This window comes from Kogia breviceps, chromosome 8 (assembly GCF_026419965.1).
Source record: "Kogia breviceps isolate mKogBre1 chromosome 8, mKogBre1 haplotype 1, whole genome shotgun sequence".
Classification (NCBI taxonomy): domain Eukaryota; kingdom Metazoa; phylum Chordata; class Mammalia; order Artiodactyla; family Physeteridae; genus Kogia; species Kogia breviceps.
The window spans coordinates 108084386-108103929 of record NC_081317.1 but is presented as its reverse complement, the minus strand read 5'-3'; the positions used below and the strand labels follow the sequence as shown (position 1 = coordinate 108103929).

The following is a 19544-nucleotide window of genomic DNA, read 5'->3' as shown; positions in this document are numbered from 1 at the left end:
TTGTTTTAACCATATCCTGGGAAGGAAATTCCACAATTCCCTGGAAACTCTCCCTCGTGTTTTATAGCCTTCTCCACTGATAAATCTGCCTGACATAGAACCTATGTCTCTCCCTTTGTAACTGAAGACCCTCCCTCTCTTTTCTCTTTCCGTGCTTATTAGAACAACCTTGGATTTGGACTTCTGAAGCTTTGGCTGTTTAATAGGAATATCTTTGCTTTGTCTTCTTCCTGTGGGATAGCATGTACTCCTTTAGTCTGTGCTGCACTGCTCCTCTGTGCTTTAGTTAGGAGGGAATGAAACTTCGCGGCTTGGTGCCCACCCGCCCTGCTTCCAAGGGGGACCAGATAGGCAACATAATTGGCCCAAGCTCTTACCCTTTCAGCCATGCATGCCCTCCAGGGCTGCGGGCTCCTCCCTGAGGATTTCTCTGGTCTTGGGTTAATGTTCCCTGCAGGTAAGACTTTATTTACAATTAGGATTTATTTCCATTTCTAATGCCCGTTTTCCTCCTCTGTTTCAGGTGACCGAGGCCCAAAAGGAGAAAAAGGAGAGAAAGGAGACAGAACAGGGGATGCCAGTAAGGAAATTCTGTTGGGGTCACTGGATTCTGTGTCAGCACAGGTGTAGCTGTTGCCCAGGCAACCCAAGTTTCGGTGGCTGGAGGCTGGAGCCATAGGCTGGGGCTCCAGTGTCAAAGGAGCTCCCTGTCTACTCCAGGGCTCAGCTGATCCAGTAAGAGAGAATTATACCCCAGGGGCACAGGCCACGTGTCCAGACATGGTATAAACCCAGTGGTTGTGTGGGAGGGACTGGAGGCAGACTGCATGGGCTCCCTTCTGGCCGCCTCACTATGTAATGTGTGCCTCAGTTTTCTCATCTATAGGATGGGGAGAAGAAACATTCTTATGTCATAGAGTCATTGTAGAGAATTAAATGAGTTAATCCACGTAACAGGTGGTTAGGACATGTGATTAGGACTCGGTAAGTGTCTATTATTATTATCCTATATGATACACCAATTTAGACAGACTTACATCATTGGAGATGCTTGCTAAAATTCAGTTACTGACCTTGTTAAAATTCAGCAAGACCTCATGGGGAAAGGTGTCGAGGCGAAGCAGAATCCTGTTTGTTCTCCTCCTCTGCCACTAACTGAGCAGTGATGCTGGAAATCTCATTATTTGGAAGACCACTGAATCCAGGAATGGGCATCTTTCCAACGAGGGTCCTTCCTAAAATGTTTACAAGGGAAGCCAGCTTATCTAGTTATGACACTCTTTTCCAGGGTTTATTTCCCCCACAAAGGGCTACATGTAGAACCTTGGAGAGAGTGCCAGAAAAGAGCGAGCCTCCCAGCCAAGTTTCAATGAATAGAGTCTCCTAGCCAAGATTCAGAAAAATACCACCATATAGTATCTGCTAGGCTCTGAAATGCTGCCATCTGGGTGAAGGCTCAAGCGGTTTACCCACTTCTAGGGCATCTGGGCGCCGGTGTGGGGCTTCCTAGGAAGGCTGGGCCTGGGGAAAGGGACAGATACCACTGTAGATGCACACTTTGGACCCAGATGGAGGGTTTCTTGAAGGCTGATCTTCGGTTTCAGTGGGTCCTTAAAATGACCTTTCCATCCCAGCCATGCAGGACCAGGAGACCTTGCTCTTGAATAATGCCCTTCTCCAAGGTCCCTGAAACTTTAACTTGCCTCCTCCTTCCTCTACCCTTCCCTTTCCCCAGGGCAGTGATTAAGGATCGAACAGGAAAAGTGTACGTGACAGCTCTCTGTCTCTCTAAAGTGATGGGTGTCCCTGAGGAGGAGGTACGCCTGTGTCTACCCTGGACTCCACATGCCCACCTTACCTTAGATGCTGTAATCCACAAAGCAGTCTGTGTGCTGCGCAGTCTTTCTAGCATTATGCAGAGTCCCTTCCGAGGATAGCCAAGGGCTTAACTGGGAGCGTCCCGGCTAGATGAGATCTGCTGGACCCTGCAGGAGCCAAAAGAAAATTTCGAAGGCAAAGGAAGGGAGCCTAGATCTGATCTAGGATGCGTGTGGTAGACCTGACTCACATTTATCGAAGGGCTGGGCACCAGTACTTTGTCTCTTGAAGGCTGCCTTCCGCTGCTCTTTGTTGACTGGCTTCTGTGCCGATGCAGCTGAGAAGGACGGTGGCATTTAGCTGTGGGAAGTCAATAACTCCTGATGGGGTGGCCGGAAGGGAGGGGCTGTGGAAAGTTAACCTCTGAGAGGGGAATCAGAAACGCTGCCCACGTACCCAGGGGTGCTTGTCAGGGCTCTGTGACAGCTGTTCTCCAGCTGACTCGAGAGGATGGTGTGGTCTGAGCTAGCCGAGCCTGGGAGAGGTGATGGCTGTCAGTCGCCATTCACCCCAGGGGTGCTCGCGGCACCGCTTACCTTGCCTCTGTGGGCCCAGCTGGGTGGGCTTTGCACTGGGATTGGGCTCTGATACAGGCACTGTGTGCGTGGGGTGGGGGTGGGGGGATGGGGAGGGTGGGAGCTGAGCCGCCTGGGAGCGCTCCCCAAGGCACGGGTGAGGGGCCTGGGGAAGGGCAGCTGATTCACTGGACCCCGGAGCCTATTGACTGCACCGCAGGAGGCCCCGCGTCAGCTCTGGGTGGCCCCTCCTCGGGGACTGCCCTGAAGATGCTGTACCCTCCCTGGAGCCAGAGCTCACGTAACAGCCCCCTGACAAGACCCCCGAATGTCTCCATTGGTGATGGAGCTGGAAAGGGGGGACAGGGACGGCCCCATCGACAGGCGTGGGAGGCACGAGGGACACATTTGGGGATCGCGGAAGCACCAGGCTGGGACGGCCACCCATCCATGTCCTGTTCTCAGAGGCCTGGAAATGGGGAGAGGAGACACCCAAGGCAGAGGCTGGATGGAAAAGCCAGGCCTCGGCCTTCTCTGATTCTGGAATGAGAGCTCAGGCCCTTGGTCTTGAAGAGGAGGGTTGGGCTCCTTAACAACCCCCGCCCCCCCCCCAGAGATGCCTCCGCTTGGAGATATGGATGGAAGGGCCTGAGGCTGAAGGAGGGCCGCTGAAGCAGTTCAGGGCTGAGACCTGGGCCTTCCCGTGGCCTCCAGCCCCTGGCCTGCCTCTGTGTGCGCCAAACCCACACTGTAGTCAGACTCCTGGTTAGGTTTCTAAGGAACTCTGGTCCCAGAGGCCTTCACTGGATCCCTGGGACCGAGGTGCTGAAGAGGGAGCCAGGGATCATCTTTCAGAAAAGTGCGGAAATTCTGACGCAGGCTGAGCGCCCGCCCGCCTCTGGGGGGTTCTTAGTCATTCCCTGGGCCCAGGGCAGCCCCACCGTGAGAGCCAATGGGTGGGAAGGAGTTCTCAGCACCGGGCTCCACCCTCCTTCAAAAAAGGATATGGTGGAGGAGGAACCCTCCTCTGGGAACCCAGCTTGTGGCACCTAAGGCCTGGAACCTCTACCAAACACCTCCCACCTTTAGCAGCAAAATCCTGAAGCTCCAGCAGGTGGGGATGTTACTACATTAAAGGGATTGATGAGAAAAACAACAAAGACCCCCGCCTCAGATCAGAATTGGAAATTAGGGCTTTTCCTTTGAAGAGGGCGTCACAGAAAAGACTTCTCAGGACCCCTGTTTTAAGTAAATATTAAAATATTTTGCAGAACAAGATCTTGTAATTGTTTACCCATGTTTTGGCCTGGAGTCATGGGGTTTTAGAGTCATAGGGTTTTAGAGGAGTCACAGGGTTTGGATGGTGTTTCAAACCAACTCCTCTCCCACCCTTGAGTCCACCCAATGGGTCCTCTGAACAGAGAGCTGGAGAGAATTCCCATAGTCCCCCAGCTAGGTCATGGCCAAACTGGGGCTAGAATACAGAGCTCTTGATTTCTGCTTGATGAGAAGTGAAGGTGTTTGTTTGTTTTTAATTTTGATTGGAGTCTAGTTGATTTACAATGTTGTGTTAGTTTCAGGGGTACAGCAAAGTGAATCAGTTACACATATACGTACATCCACTCTTTTTTAGATTCTTTTCCCATATAGGCCATTACAGAGTATTGAGTTCCCTGTGCTATATATGAAGTAAAGGTTTTTTGTTGTTATTTGTTTCAGGCAAGGGTGATATCAGTCATTCTGTTAGATGTTTGGCTTTTGAGAGTTTCGCCAGGAAAAAGAAGAAAAAGTTACATATACACATCTCAGGACAGAAAGACATTTGTTTTACCCTCATATATGGTCCATTTGCAAGAAAAATAAATAGTAGTTTTGCAGCTAAGGGGTGGGTGAAGGGTCCAGTCTTGTTTAAGCCCCACAGCATGAATTTCAAGCAGTATATAAATTCAGATTGTTTAAATATGTTTCCTCAATTTGGTTTCACATGGAAAAAAGTATGCAGAATGACCCAGGGGTAAATTCCAAGCCAGTGCTTGTTGATAGCTATCGGTTGCACCTCAGAAAACGTGAAAAAATCTTTAACACCTTGTGTGTGTTTTCAGTATTTAGGGAAGTAGGTTTGTGTGTGTTTGGCAGGGTGGGGAACCAGTGGGCACCCCAGCATGCAGTATAAGCTCAAAATAAATGATCAGGCTGGTGGTTTCTAGACAGTTTTTTTTTTTTCCATTGCTACTGAGATGTCTCTATCTCTGTTTTAACAGACACTCATTTGTGGGGAGGGGGGGTGCGCTGCGTGGCATGCAGGGTCTTAGTTCCCCGACGCGAGGGGTCGAACCCGTGCCCTTGGCAGTGGAAGCGTGGAGTCCTAACCACTGGACTGCCACGAAATTCCTTCGATCTCTGTTTAAGAATAAGGGATGCAAAGACAGTCCTTTGGAGTCCCTGAATCCCCTTCCGTCCATCCCTGTCCCTAGAATTGGCGGCACTGGGTGCCCCAGGAGACCTGTTTGAGCACCAGAAGATAACATTGTTTCAGGCCTGAGAGACAGAGCTACTGGACCTTTTACGTATACTTATATTTCTTTATTAACTCAACTGCGTGTACACCTTATTCCGTATACAACTTTAATGCCCCAGCAACAGCATGGTTTAAAAGTAAACCACACTTCCAAGAAAAACTAACAACTCACACAAGACTGCTCACCGGCTTGCACCTGGTACCTGGGGAATAAAGTCTCTGTGCCTGACATTTCACTTCATTCTCCAGTCCTTCCTGTTCAGGAGGCATAATGATGTCCCTGTTCGAGAGATGAGGAGGCTGAGGTTAGAGGATAAGGAACCCACCCTGAGCCACTGGCGTTCATCAGGGGCAGAGCCAGGACACAAATCGGGTCTGTCCACCCTGGAGCTTACTACCAGTCCTTCTACTACCATCTTGAATTATCTTTTATTCCTTCTTTCTCTCTGGCCTTTGACATGGGGGTCAGCATCAGGTCCTCATGGGCTACCATCCTTAGTGGGTTTAATATGAAAGTGCTAATTTCTTCCTTAGCGATGCTCCCTTTTTAAAAATTTATTTTGCAATTGCAGTATAGTTGATATAAAACATCATATAAGTTATAGGTGTACAACGAAGCAATTCACAATGTTTAAAGGTTCTCCCCCATTTACAGTTATCACAAAAGATTGGCTCTGTTCCCCGTGCTGTACAATACATCCCCGTAGCCCATTTTTTTTTTTAGAAATGTATTTATTTATTTTTGGCTTCATTGGGTCTTCATTGCTGCACGCGGGCTTTCTCTAGTTGTGGCGAGCGGGGGCTACTCTTTGTTGAGGTGCGCGGGCCTCTCATTGCGGTGGCTTCTCTTGTTGCGGAGCACGGGCTCTAGGCGCGTGGGCTTCAGCAGTTGTGGCTCGCGGGCTCGGTAGCTGTGGCTCGCGGGCTCTAGAGCTCAGGCTCAGTAGTCGTGGCGCGCGGGCTTAGTTGCTCCGCGGCGTGTGGGATCTTCCCGGACCGGGGCTCGAACCCGTGTCCCCTGCATTGGCAGGTGGATTCTCAACCCCTGCGCCACCAGGGAAGCCCATTTTATACCTAATACCTTTTCATCCTCTATCCCTGTATTGCTGCTCCCCCTTCCCTCTCCCCACTGGCAACCACTAGTTTGTTCTCTGTAACATTGAGACTGCTTCTTGTTGGTTATATTCACTAGTTTGCTCTATTTTTTAGATGCCCAGTTACTTTTGAGAGACTTTTCCCCGTCTCAGAGTTCGCTCTTTCTTTCACCAAGCCTTAACTGCCTCCCCTGCCTCGGTGGCTCTGGGATAGGCCAGACTAAAGTTTTCACAGCGGGGTTGGGGGTCTGTGCCTCTGCCAGTGAAGCCTCCCCCCCTCGTGGGCGTTTCGCATTCTTCGCACCAATACGATTGTGCTTTCCTTCGTCCCTTCTTTTATCCTCACATAGCGAATCTCTGACAGATGCAGACATCACAGGGTGGGGGGAGATGGAAAAGTGGTTTTTAAATGTTTCTCCCCCTACGCTTACGTCTGGTGACCGAAAATACACAGACACACAGGTTTCACTGAGAGAAATTGTCCCACAGCAAACACTGTCTCCAGTGCCGGCCGGAGCAGAGTGGGGGACACCCCGGAGAGGGAAATGAGTGCAAGGGTGTGGAAAATGAGGGGCACTGGGAAACAGATGAAAACTGAGCAGGGGCGGGCAGGGCCTGAAGCCCGCGGATCAGAAACCGGGCACAGCGCGCAGCTGGCTTTGGAAGGGGGCCAAGGCAGGAGAAGGTGAGGGGGCCGCCCTCACTTTTGTCATAGAGAAAAGGTCCACGTGTGGCAGGAAGGAAACGTTTAGGCAAGAGAGCGTGGGTTATTCACTTCTTTAGCGAACATTCATGGAGGCTTCGCTGGAGATCAGGCTCTGGCTGAAGGCTGGGGAGCCCAGATGAGGCAGGCCTGGCCTCACCTTGGCAAGCTCACGGGCTGGCAGCTGACAATCCTAGGAGAGCATGGTGAGGGTTTTAGGAGGCGAAAGGGAGTCACTCAGTGAGGTGTCTTCGACCCAAGTCTTGGAGGGCAAGTTGGTGTCCAACCGGTGCCTGGAGAAGGTGAAGAAATTCCAGGGAAAGAGAAGCGCGCGTGAGACGGCAGAGCACTGTCTGATAAACCCAAAGCATTTGGTACAGCAGACGTTTGAGGAGGAAGAAACAACAACTGAGGCCAGAGAGGTATTCAGGGATCTGGGCGCAGGAATGCAGCCTTGGTCTCTGGGCGACCCAGACGGGCTCTAAGCAGGGTGGGACATGGCAACGGTGGGCGGTGACCGGCCAAGCGGAGAAGCAGACTAGAGCCAGGACCCAGGCCGTGACGGTGGAGCCCCAGGCATCCCCAGTGGCCCTCAGCCCCTCAGCCAGAGCCGGCACGTGGCAGGCTGGCCCTCCCCCGACGGGAAGGGCCACGTTCAGGTCCGGGCGTCCTCGCTGCCTCTGCTCTGGCTCTTGGCTGAGCTGCTCTGCTTTGAGAAAGGCCTGTTTTTCGGAAGCCCCCGTCTCCTGAGAAGAAGAGGGGGGACGGGCGGGCTGTGGAGCCGCAGTCCTGAGATCCGAGTCCCCTCCAGACCCGGCCGTGCTGCGGCCCTGAGGCCACTCTCTGGGCCTCTCCAGCCACAGTTTCCTCTTTTCTCCCCCGTTCTGTGCAAAGGATGGGATCGGGCCCCCGCTTTGCCAAGAGCCTACCTTAAGCCTTCCAAAAACCAGTCCAGTGACTTTTCCTGAAAGCTTCCTAGTGACCCCCTTCCAGGAGAGCTTCAAATCGCTCTGCCCAGAAAGCAGCTCGGTTCCGTTGAACCCAAGCCGCCCTTGGTTTGATGGCTTCAAATAGATCCAGGAAGGCCTGGAAAAACACAAGGGCTGGCTCCTTTAAGAAGCCAGGGGGCAAAGTGGGAGAGTGTGGTAGGGGAGGTGTGCTGTCTAAGATCCACGGACACTCCCGGCTTGTAAAACGGAGAGAGAAGAGCTGCAGCTTGTGCCCCGGAGCAACGCAGCCCCCTTGGAGAATCCACGCTCTCACCGAGTAGCAGAGGATGCTAGGAGGTCCTTAACAGGCCCGCTAGTATTTGTACTCTAGATACACAGATGCTGAGTGAACAGATGCAGGAGCCCGTTGGGGAGAAAAATGAACAAGCTAGTGTTTGGCGTGTACGTCGAAAGTGAGTGGCCAAGTGCTGGAGCTGCACTTGGAGAGGGTCTGCCGCCTTTTTTTTTTTTTTTTTTTTTTTTTTCTGTATGCGGGCCTCTCACTGTTGTGGCCTCTCCCGTTGCGGAGCACAGGCTCCGGACGCGCAGGCCCAGCGGCCATGGCTCACGGGCTTAGTTGCTCCGCGGCATGTGGGATCTTCCCGGACCAGGGCACGAACCCGTGTCTCCTGCATCGGCAGGCGGATTCTCAACCACTGCGCCACCAGGGAAGCCCGGGTCTGCCGCTTTTAACTGTTAGGCTGGTGGGTATTACTCTTGTAGGTGGAGGTAACCAGCCTGTCTTCTAAGCACCTGTTCTTTTTATGACAAGTGAGCCAGGGAGCGTGTCGGCACTGTCTGCGCGTCTCGAGTGACCCGCGCTCAGCTGACGCTGCTCAGCCCATCCTCCCGGGGGCCCGCGGGACCACAGCAGCCTCGACTCCCTGGCCAACGGGCGTCGGTTTCTGGGATCTGCCCTAAAGAAAACTTGTAGGAGCACAAACCTCAGATCGAGGGTGAGAGAGGCATTTTCTACAAAAACAACGCCTTGGAACCCCTGAAGAATTGAAGTTTTGCCTTTGATGTGGGTTTTGTACGAGGAAAGTTTTGAGACGAACGTTAAAACCAGGAATGATTGAACTGTTTATTGAGAAAGCAACTCAACCGACTCAGGAATTGTTCGTTATCCCCGTGACCCTGCACTCAGTCATTTTAGGTTGGGTGGTAAACGTGCTGCAGGCACTAGATTAAATCTGGGAGGTCCCCGCTGCCATGTCTTTTTGATGTAACTGGATCAGAGTTAGCTGCCAGTGCGTTAATTTCATGGCTCCACTTCCTCTCGAGTCCTTTGCCTGTGGAAAACCCCCTCGGGGTGTACTTGGAAACAGTGGTCTAGATGGACTTACTTGCCCTAGCGCTGGATTTCAGCCGCCCTTCTAAAGAGTGCCATTGTGGAATTCTGATGGAACAAAGAGGTAGGCAAAGCCTGCGGACATCCCGGGAGGTCTTGTGGATGCTGTGGTCGGGGGAGGTCACGGCTGATGCTTCACCGACTCAAAGGCTGGGCGAGTCCTTTGCTGCAGTGGCCTGCACCATCCTTGGGAATTATTCTGAACTCAGTACTGTTTACTGAGAACTGACCACCCCGGTCCCCGAGCTCCTAATATTTCAGAACTCTTTTAAGGTATGTGTCATTATCCCATTGAAACAGATGAGGAAACTACTCTGAGAGGTTAAATTACTTGCCCAAGGTCAGAGAGCTAGAATGTGCTGGACCCAGTCTACAAGCAGGTATGTCTTCAAGGGTTTAGAATATGCAGATGGGGGGGGGGCATCCCAGCCAGGGGTTTCAGACCTTGAACTTGGAAGAGAGCAGAACCAAGAGAGAGGAAACGGGGAAGGGCGGGGACACAGTGAACGAAGCCAGAGGGTGTGAAAGAGCCTTCTTTGGAAAGGCCACTAGTCTTGGTCATGAGCCCTAGAGATAAGGCAATGGTCCGTGAAGGCTTTAGAGGGGTGCTGTGTAAATATCAGCACCTCCCCTCAGCTATACCCCGGACAGAATGAGGGTTCAGGATCATGGCCTTTCTCCCAGCTCTACAGCATTTCTTTCTAGTCCTAAAGGCCTGTTGACCCTCTATGACCCCTCACTGCCCTTTGAGAGGCCCAGGAGCAAAAGCAAGGCGAAGGACTCACCTCTCCACCCAGGCCGCCCAGTAAATTCCTACAAATCCAGCTCTAAGCAGAGCTTCTGGGTATTAGTGACATCCCCCTACTGCGATGGGGTGAACCTCTGCTTCAGGACTGGGCAGGGAAAGTGCTTCGTTTATTATTTGATCAGACACGTTTTCATTGAACACCTGCTAGGAGCCAGGCGGCCGGGCATTAGAGGAACAAAATCAGCCAAGACAAACTCCTGGTTTCCAAGGAATATGCAATAGAGTTGGGGAGACCAACGGGAGAGTCAACAGTTAAGAGAAAAAATCCAGCATAAAAAGTACAGTGATAATTGGGAGATATTTCTGCTGTTCCTTCTGTGCAGTAAAGTCCCAAGTACCCCCACGTGACCCCCAATGAAAGACACAGTACCGTGGCCTGTGGGGCTGGAGACCCAGATGGGGGCCACTTTATCCTGTGACCTTGAGAAAGTCACTTTCCTCCTCTGAGTCTCGGCTTTCTCATCTGTAAAATGGGTATCACACCCACCACCCCAGAGGAGGACCCTGAAGATCAAATAAGACCATCTAACAGAAGTTCTTTGAAGAGGCATAAATCACCATATTTAGAGCAGGTTGCCTTTAGGAAATAGCATTTTATAAAGTGCACCTGCAGGCCGAGACCACATTTTTCAAAGCGATGCCCTCCAGCATCGCTTTTCCAGCCTGACCAGAAATTCCTCAGCCTTGTGGGATGACTCCTGTCCTTCCCATACAGACCGCATTTCCTGTGGATGTCAGGGGAAAGAGCAGTGCCCCGTCTAGGCAGGCACAGATCCCTTGTGCTGCAGGCTGGCTGGGGGCATGGGGAGTTCTTTCTTCGCAGGAGAAGAAAAGTTCAACTTCCTTAAAGGGCAGCTGGTCTAGATTATCACCGGGTCTCTGCTCTGCAGCTGCAGAGAATCAGATCCTATTTTCCCAGCCCCATGTGTTTATTTCTATTCCCCACAACCTCCTTTCTTTGGACTTGTTTTGCTTTGGCAGGGCCTGGAAGGCAGGATCCATACACCTAAAGGAGCTATGAGGTTTCAGTCGTATGCTGGGTTTCTCCTCCTCTCATCTCTTGAGAAGCAAAGTTCCCTGGGCTTTTGGGCCCTTCTGATGCACAGCCCAGCAGGTTCTGGGGTATTTAGGGATCAGTTCTGTTCCTAGAGCCCCTCAACCATTCATTCATCCACTCACGCATTTAGTACCGTTTGTCGATGGCGATGTGCTAGGTCTCTGCCTGCAAGTGGGGCTGCGGCTGGGAACCGCAAGGATGCTGGATGCCTGTCACTTGCTGGGAGCTTCCAATGGTGGGGCATGCGGCCTGGCCAAGGGAGCGGTGCTGGACCATTTCTCATCTGTGGGAAGCGCATATGGGGGCCACAGGTCAGGGAGGCCCTCCTGGAGGAGGTGACTTGACTACTGTGAAGTCGTGTAGGCCCAGGCTTGATCCCAGATCTGTCCTCTCCAACAGTGCTTCTCGCCCTGGCTGGGCATTTATTTCTACTACCTGCCAACTGTTCAAAAATGTCCCTCCCCCGGTTCCCCGCTGGTCGATTTTGAAGCGCTTCGGTGATTCTTACATGAAGCCCAGGACCAAGAACTGCTGCTTTAAGTCCCAGGCTCTTTCCCTTACTCCTAAAGACGCGAATTCCTACAGACCCAGGGGGCTGCTGGGAGATAGATGAAAGGTACTTCACATATGGGGTGGGCTGTCATGAAACATTTGTCTCACGTGTTCAGCCTGACAGTTGGCTCTGTGGTTTGAAAATGCAAGGCCTTTGCTCTCCCTGGCTCCACCTCGGAGCAGCTGTGTGGCCTTAGGCAAGCTATTCGACTTCTGTGGGCCCCTTTCTCCTCCGTTAAGTGAAGGTCGTAAGGACTAGCTCGCGGAGCTGCTGCGAACAGTGCATGAGCAAAGGCGGGCGCCTGTACGGGGCCTGACGTGTCGTGGGGACTGAGTGAACGTGAGCTCCCTTCACCGTCCACCCTTGACTTGAAATCTCTCCCGGGCAGCACCCAGGACCTGCCTTTGTTGTGCTGGGTTTGGGGCGGCCCTGAGCCAGGTGCAGACAAGCCCCATAGGCAATGGGTAGTTCTAAGGCTGCCCCAGCCCTGGAAACCAGTTCCGAGATGGTAGCTACTGGCCATTAAGCTGTCCTCCCCGGACCCACTGAGAGGCTGAATAATGCAGCCACTCTCTCCGCTGTGCTCTCACCAGATGCTGGAGAAAGAGGAAGATACTCTGCATCTCGCCCCCTAATTATAACCCTGAAACCCAAAGCAAATAGAGTAAAATAAGGTAGGGAGTAACTGGATGAAAGAAAACCACTGGTGCCCTCCAGAGATGCCAGCGCCCTGTGCGTGAAACCAGATGTTGGTTTTAAAATCCTGGAATGGATTCCCAAGAGATACTGTCAAGTTCCCTTCCATCCCCAGAGGCAGAAATGAGCAGCTGTCAGGCCTGGTACAGAGTGGAGAGGAATCCTGTATTTGAAGTGGGGGGGTGGGGGGTGGTGGGTTCAAGGCCAACATCCAGAGTCCCTTCCAGCTCTGGGGCTCAGGCATTCAATGCCAAAGCAGGGGAATCTGGAGCAGACCCAGCCTGCTTTGTCTAAGACCTTGCTTTTCCTACATCGACATTTACAAGGCAAAGAGAGCAAAGATATTTGTTTTTTAGAAAAGAATCCCCACATATCAGATATGTGCTGGGAGCCCCAGAGTGGCCTCAGCTCTGGCTTCACATTCCTGGACCATTCCGGAGTGGCCTTGCTTAACGAATCACATCCAGCTTGCATTAGTGAGCAGAAACTTGCTGACAGCAGGAGCCAGTCTTCTGCGGACGCCCCTGTCCCCCTCCCCTAATATGCTAAGAAGCCAGGAACTGAGCCCTGGGGAGAGCAGAGGAAGCTAGGAGGAGATTCGTCCAATTGGAGGGATGAGCCCCGCCCTGCTCCCGCTCCCCAGGCAGCGGGCTTGCTTTGCCACGAGGCTTTCCAGGATACACCCCTGAGGGGGCTACTGGTATCCAAGCCACCCTCAGCAACTCCCGAAGACGGCTCAGAGCTGACCCACATGTTTCTGGGCGAAGTGCGGCTGACCGGGGGTGGAGCTCACAGTGATGGGTGCCCGTGGCGTGCCAAGTCTTGGACACGTGCGAACCATCACCATTTTACCCATTTTAAGAAGAGGGTAGGTGTAGAGAGGTCCTGTCTGGTCCTATAGTGGAGCCAGAATTTAGACCCTGTTCCTGAGCCCGGAGCCAGCCTCACTCCGCTCTCCCCTGGTGCCTCCACAGGGATCACCCCCACCATGTCTTCCTGCATCCGAATTCCCCAATCCACCGAGCGCAGAAGAGGCAAAGCAGCTAAGCAGCTTTCAGATGGGTGCGTGGGATTCACAGGTGCTCCCTTTGAGCATTTTTGGTAGCAAGGACCAGAGACTCACTGGGTCACTTCACGTAATGGGGTCTTATGGTAAGGACACCTGGAAAGACTCTGGAAGGCTGGGGCTCATAATACAAGTGGGCCTTGCAGAGCCCGGAAAGGGAAGTTCTTTCAGAATCCCAGGCAGTTCTGGGGGCTTCAGGACTGGGGTTCGTGTCCAACATGGCTCGTCAGTTCCACCGTCCCTGCCCCTTCTTGCTTCGGCTGCGTCTCAGCTCTCTGCATATGCCCCCCACTCAGATTCCTAAGAGAGTCCGGGTGATCCTGCTACATCATTCTAGTGGTTTGGACCGAACCCCTGAGCCAGACCCATCCATCACTCATGGCCTTACACGTGGGAAAGGGAGTGCCCACGGGCTGTGAGCACGGCATGCAGGTTGACTAGCTTATCGAATGGCAGTCTTCTCACACCTGATGTCAAAGATAAGCAAAGCTGGGTGCTAAAGTGGTCAGGACAGATCTCAATCAGTAATATACCCCATGTAGTGGGGCCATTGAGGTCAAGGGGAATTGAATTCAACTTTGATTCGTACAGAGGTGACTGGGCATTTTAATGGGAGAGTGAGGGAGTGAGGGGTGAGTGGAGGCTCAGTAGAGTCAGGGACGTGAAAAATTACTAAAAGCAGGAGGGGGTTGGTCCCTGTGAAACCCATGTGGGTTGCTAACTGGGACTGATTCAAGTTAAGCCCCTCCCCTCCCACGGAGGCTGGGAGACAGGGCGCTGTCTTCAGATGGCGGCTGGAACGAACAGTAAATTCTCTTAGCAGCCTTGGGTGTTCTCAGGCAGGCACTTTAAGCGGGGGCTAGGGTCATCCTAGGGATGCAGCTTGGAGCTGTTAGAAACTGGGGGTTTGGTCAAGGAGAGGGTCTTTGTCACTGATCCCCTCAAGCACCCCGGGAAGTGAGTGTGACAGGTGAAGAAAGGAGGAAGAGAGAGCGTCTTAGTGCCTCTAAGGATTAAGAAGAACGCTGGCAGCGTGCCCTGCCTGGCCCCTGCCGGTCCCCTCCTCCTGGCTCACCGCCCCCCTCCGAACCCCACGAGGCCCACCCCAGACCCCCTCTGGTGGCACTGAGCAGGGACAGTTTGGAATTGCCCTGTAGCATTTTTGTGTCCAGAGAAGAAGCAGGTTCCGAGCCTCTGTGTCCCCATGGCTGGGTCAACCCATGTTTAGAAATCAACCAGTAATAGGGAGTCTAGAATGATCTACAGAAAAGCATCACAAATAGATACAAGCCGGGGTCGGGGCCCCCCGTCGCGGTCTTCATTCTGGTGTGGTGGGCTCAGTGGGTAGACACTGCACCCATCCTGAACAGCCAGGCGCCAAAGGTTAAGACTAGAACCGGAGAGATACAGGAACCAGGTGGTGCCCAGCTGGGGATTCTGATCCGACCCCCTGACAAAGTCATGTATCCGTCCACCCACCTGCCCCTCGTCCCACCTGGCCATCAAACATTGACTTAGCTTTTTCAGCCGGCCAAGCATGAGGCTAAGTGTTGAGGGTACTGAAAATGCCAGTGCTGGAAGGAGCAGCGGTCTGGAAAGGGAGGGATCTGGCATCCCAGCTGTGAACGTCAGTTTCCTCATCTCTAGATGAGGGGTTTGGACTGGGAAGTCCCTGAGGTCTCTACCAGCTCAGACATTCTGTGGTTTTATCCATTTGAGGCCGTTAGTTCACTTGAGTGCCTCAAGGGTAGACAATACTTACTTGTCCGTGCAGCCTTAGCGCCTAGTACAATTCTGGAATATCGTCGCGATTCCATAAGTGCATTCCATAAGTAAATGAGTAACTGAAGAAAGAAATACATACATTGTATAGAGCATTAATAAAGATAATGCATCTTCAGCCCCCCACATCTGTGCACAGGAAGTAGAATCACATTGGATGTCAATGGAATATTATCACTTCTCCCGAAAGCTAAGACAGCTTTATCCCTTCCCCAGCTGGAAACAGCAACATCTTCATTTTCATGTACAAACTCGGCAGTAGCTGTGCTTCCTGAGGGTATTCCTGCCGTCTTGGAACTCCCAGAAGACTTAGGAGAAGCCAGATTGTTTCTGTGCCTTTAGGGTAGAAGCATTACTATTCGAGGGTTAAAGTCATTTGTTTTTAAGGGGACTCCTCCATCCAGAGACATCTTGCATCAAAGTCGTGAAGCCGACTTAGTGGACCCAGCCCAGAGATCCCATGAAGAATGAAGGACTCAGGGAATTCCCTGGTGGTCCAGTGGTTAGGACTTGGTGCTTTCACTGCTGTGGCCCAGGTTCAATCCCTGGTCAGGGAACTAAGATCCCACAAGCCACGCAACATGGCCAAAAAAAACATGAAGGACTTGGAGAGAAAGGAAGATATAGATGGAGAACTGGTTCCAATGGGAAGTCTCAAGTTCAGTCCAAGATCTTCTACTACTGACTGTGGGATGACCTTAGGCAAACCTAGCACCTCTCTGGGCCTCTGTTCTCTTGTGTATCACATGAAGAGTTTGGATTATGATGATCTCCAAGTCTCTGCCAGCTGGGAAATTCTAGGCTTCTCCATCATTTGTGATGGTTAGAAAAGCCCAGGGAGTTCCCTGGAGGTCCAGCGATTAAGACTCTGCGCTTGGGCTTCCCTGGTGGCGCAGTGGTTGAGAGTCCGCCTGCCGATGCAGGGGACACAGGTTCGTGCCCCGGTCCGGGAAGATCCCACATGCCGCGGAGCGGCTGGGCCCGTGAGCCATGACCGCTGAGCCTGCGCGTCTGGAGCCTGTGCTCCGCAATGGGAGAGGCCACAAAGGTGAGAGGCCCGCGTATCGCAAAAAAAAAAAAAAGACTCTGCGTTTCCACTGCAGTGGACATGGGTTCAATCCCTGGTCAGGGGACTACTAAGATCCCGCATGCCACGTGGTACAGCAAAAAAGGAAAAAGAAAAGCCTAAAGACTGTGTGACGATTACCTAAAAGTAGCTCCATGCACCAAATAGTGGTGACATCTGTAGCCTACAACTGAGCGTGAGGAAGTTGCTGCTAGAGATATCTCCAGAAAATGCAAAGCTCCTTCATCCAGACGCAATGTCTTGTCCTTCTCCACCATCTGACTTCTTCTGTGCCTCAGCCCCACCCTCTTTACTGAGGGGCCGGGTCAGAACTGGAGCAGACCTGCGATCCTGCTGCAGGAGGGTGGAAGAGGAGGGCCTCATGGTCGGCCCCAGGAGTGGCCTGGGTAATGGGCAGGGTCAGCAGAGCAGGTCAGGGAATGAGGAGGTGGCTTCTGGGGTCTGGCCCTGCAGCTAGGCAGGAAGCTCCGAGCAGGGATTAGAGCCACTGTTGCTCTGGGAAACTTGTTGGTGAAATGACTGAACCCTTTGATCTGGGAGAGAGGAAGGAGGCTACCCAGCTGGAAAGGGCCCGTCTCCTGCCCTAGGTTCCATCCATCAGCTTCCTCCCCTGTTAGTCACAGCGATGCTGCTGGTTGAGGCTTTGGTGGAAGGGACTCTTCTCTGCTTCTCTGTATAAAGAGGGAGAACCTCTGACCCCAAATCTGGGGCAGCGGGGAAAAAAGAACATCGGCGGGGGTCCCTGCTACGGGAGGTATGAGGAAAAACTCGTGCCCAGGACTTAGTGGGCTAGGACTTGGGACAAGCTATCAAGTCAGGAAACCCTCCACTCATCCTCCAGGTGTTTGGTGAGGAACAGGGTCTGGTGTTTCCCTGCAGCTTGGGTCTCCCAGACCAGAGATGGAACGCGGGCCGAGCTCTTCTTGCAGAGAGTGGGATGTGGGCTGGCCCGGTGGTCGCTACTGTCCTCTCCACGTACAATCCGTAGGCACATGTCCAGGTAGGTTCCAGTCTGCAGAGTAGGGACCCCAGAGCAACAGAAAGAGTTTGATACTCTTCACTCAGGGGGTTCCCTTTATGAGTCAGACTCAGATATCCACATGAACCTTGCTTGGCAGACTGGGTTCTGTGGAGTTGTGGATCCACATTTTGCTCGGGAAGGATTCCCCAGGGCTCACCGAGGTGGCAGGTTAAGAAGGAAGTAAAGAGGCCTGTCGGTCAAGGGCAGCTGTTAGGGGAAGTCACATGCAGTTGTGACAGCCTAAGGTCCTCTGCCCCCCACCTGGGCCATCCCCTCTGATTCCTGGCCTAGGAGTGCCTGGGCTTTGTACAATCAAAACCCCTGCCTTCCATCTTCCTCTACTGTCATGTGCAAAGAGAGGCATCTCCTTGACCCCAAATAGGCCCACACACTCCTTGGGGAGCGCTCTGGGTGGGTGTCTAAGGAATAAGCTCCCTGGCCTTACAAGAAGTGTAAGGGGGTGCGGGCCACGTACCAGGCTGAGGCAGCCTCCCAGACACCGCATCTGATTATGTCAGGCTGACACAGCTGTGGGGTAAGAGCGTTTCCCATAGGTGGTTGGTTGCTTGGTGGGAAAGCTTTGCTCTAGGGCAGAAACTGCTGGGAAAAAGCAAAGTTTATACCCTCTGCCCGCAGAAACCCAAACCTCTTAGCAAGTCATGACGTTCTTCTCAGCTGGAGAGGGGGTCAGTGTTGCCATCACTGGGTGATTCTGCAAGTGCATTCCAGAAGGTGGCATTATGGCTCAGCCTGGGAAAGGCTGCCTCCAGGCCCCCCCCCCCTCCTGTAGCTTTCCAGGGCAAAGCAGGCTAGAGATTCTGTTCCTGGCCCCTTAAACTGTCTGATTCCCTGAATTGGGGCAGTTTGCATCATAATCAGGTCAAATCTCAGCCACAGGTTTCCTAAGGGAGTTTTCCACAGGGATGGGCTTTTGTTAGGGGGAAGAAAGGATTAAAAAATTACAGCTTTGTGCCATGTTCTGTAAGATGGAGCTAGACCAAGATGTGCCTCATTGATTCTTTGGGGGGCATGCAGCATCTTCCGATCCCGTAGGCAGGGAACTGTGCTCAGCCTCCGTCCAGGGAGAAGCCCTGGATCGGGGGGACCTGGGAACAAGTGACAAGGAACAGGCTCCAGTGCTTGATGAGGCAACCCTGGGGTCTGGGTGTGTGGGGTGCGGGGGACACACAGCCACAGGACTGATGGGGGCTCTGACCTTGCTTGATGTGTGGGGAGCACGGGGCATAGACCAGGAACATCCTTGAAATTGAGGCTGTGAGTCCCATAATTATGGTTACCATATGTTTCCACTTTTTGGAAGTTGACCTGTTTCCAAATATTCTTTTGCCACTTCCCTATACATTGAAGCCTCCTGGGAATTCTAATATTTCAGCATCCACTGATGCTCTCCAGATTTCCTTCAGCACTCACTATAATCACATGACAGACCACAGCCTTATTTTCTCATTTGGAATGTATGGTCCTTGTACCAATAGCTTGAATTCTGGGTCCAGAATCCAGGACCGTCCCACGGAAAGAAGCCATCAGTGAGGGGACTTAGTAGAAGTGGCTGTGATGTAATAAAGAGGGTGCTGGAAACACTGGTAGCCCTGATGCTGACTCTCCTCAGGCTCCCACCAACGCCGTTGGCTCTGGGGACCACTAGACAGGACTTGCCCGCCGGGGTATATACTATCCGAGTGCATTCATTCGTGCATGCCTTCATTTAGCCCAGCTTGGGCATCTTGACGTACCAGGCACTGTATCAGGCCACGCGACCTGTCTTCAGAATGCTTACAGTGTCCCAAAGAATAAACAGGCAATTATTACATGGAGTGATGAGTATGGCCACAGAAGGGGCTGTGGCCAGGTATGGGGGGACCACAGAAGGCTTTCTGAGAGATGTGACATTCAAGCTGAGATTTAAAGGACGTGAAAATCTTAGGCCAGATACAGACATGGGCTTTTCTGAGTTGGAGGGTGGGGGGAGGTCCATGTTCGCCCTCTGCTCATTCAGGTCTCCACTCAAGGCCTTCCTTGTCTCCCCGCCCAAGATGGTGCCCCCCCAACGATCCATTCCCTTCCTTGTCTCCCCATCCAGGATGGTGCCCCCTTCCATGCCCCCTTCCTTGTCTCCCCATCCAGGATGGTGACCCCGCCCATGATCCATTCCCTTCCTTGTCTCCCCGCCCAAGATGGTGACCTCACCACGATCCATTCCCTTCCTTGTCTCCCCGCCCAAGATGTTGACCTCACCATGATCCATTCCCTTCCTTGTCTCCCCGCCCAAGATGGTGACCTCACCATGATCCATTCCCTTCCTTGTCTCCCCGCCCAAGATGGTGACCTCACCATGATCCATTCCCTTCCTTGTCTCCCCGTCCAAGATGGCGCCCCCTCCACGCTCCATTCCCTTCCTGTGCTTC

General features: G+C 52.7%; 1 protein-coding gene across 1 annotated transcript in view; it reads left to right on the top strand.

Moving 5' to 3' along the window:
- The window catches only part of SCARA5 (scavenger receptor class A member 5), a 121036-nt gene that overhangs the window by 83627 nt on the left and 17865 nt on the right, over positions 1-19544 (top strand). The window contains exon 7 of the mRNA XM_059071348.2: positions 524-580. Coding sequence (XP_058927331.1) covers positions 524-580 — 57 coding nt within the window. The remainder of the gene's footprint in view (positions 1-523; positions 581-19544) is intronic.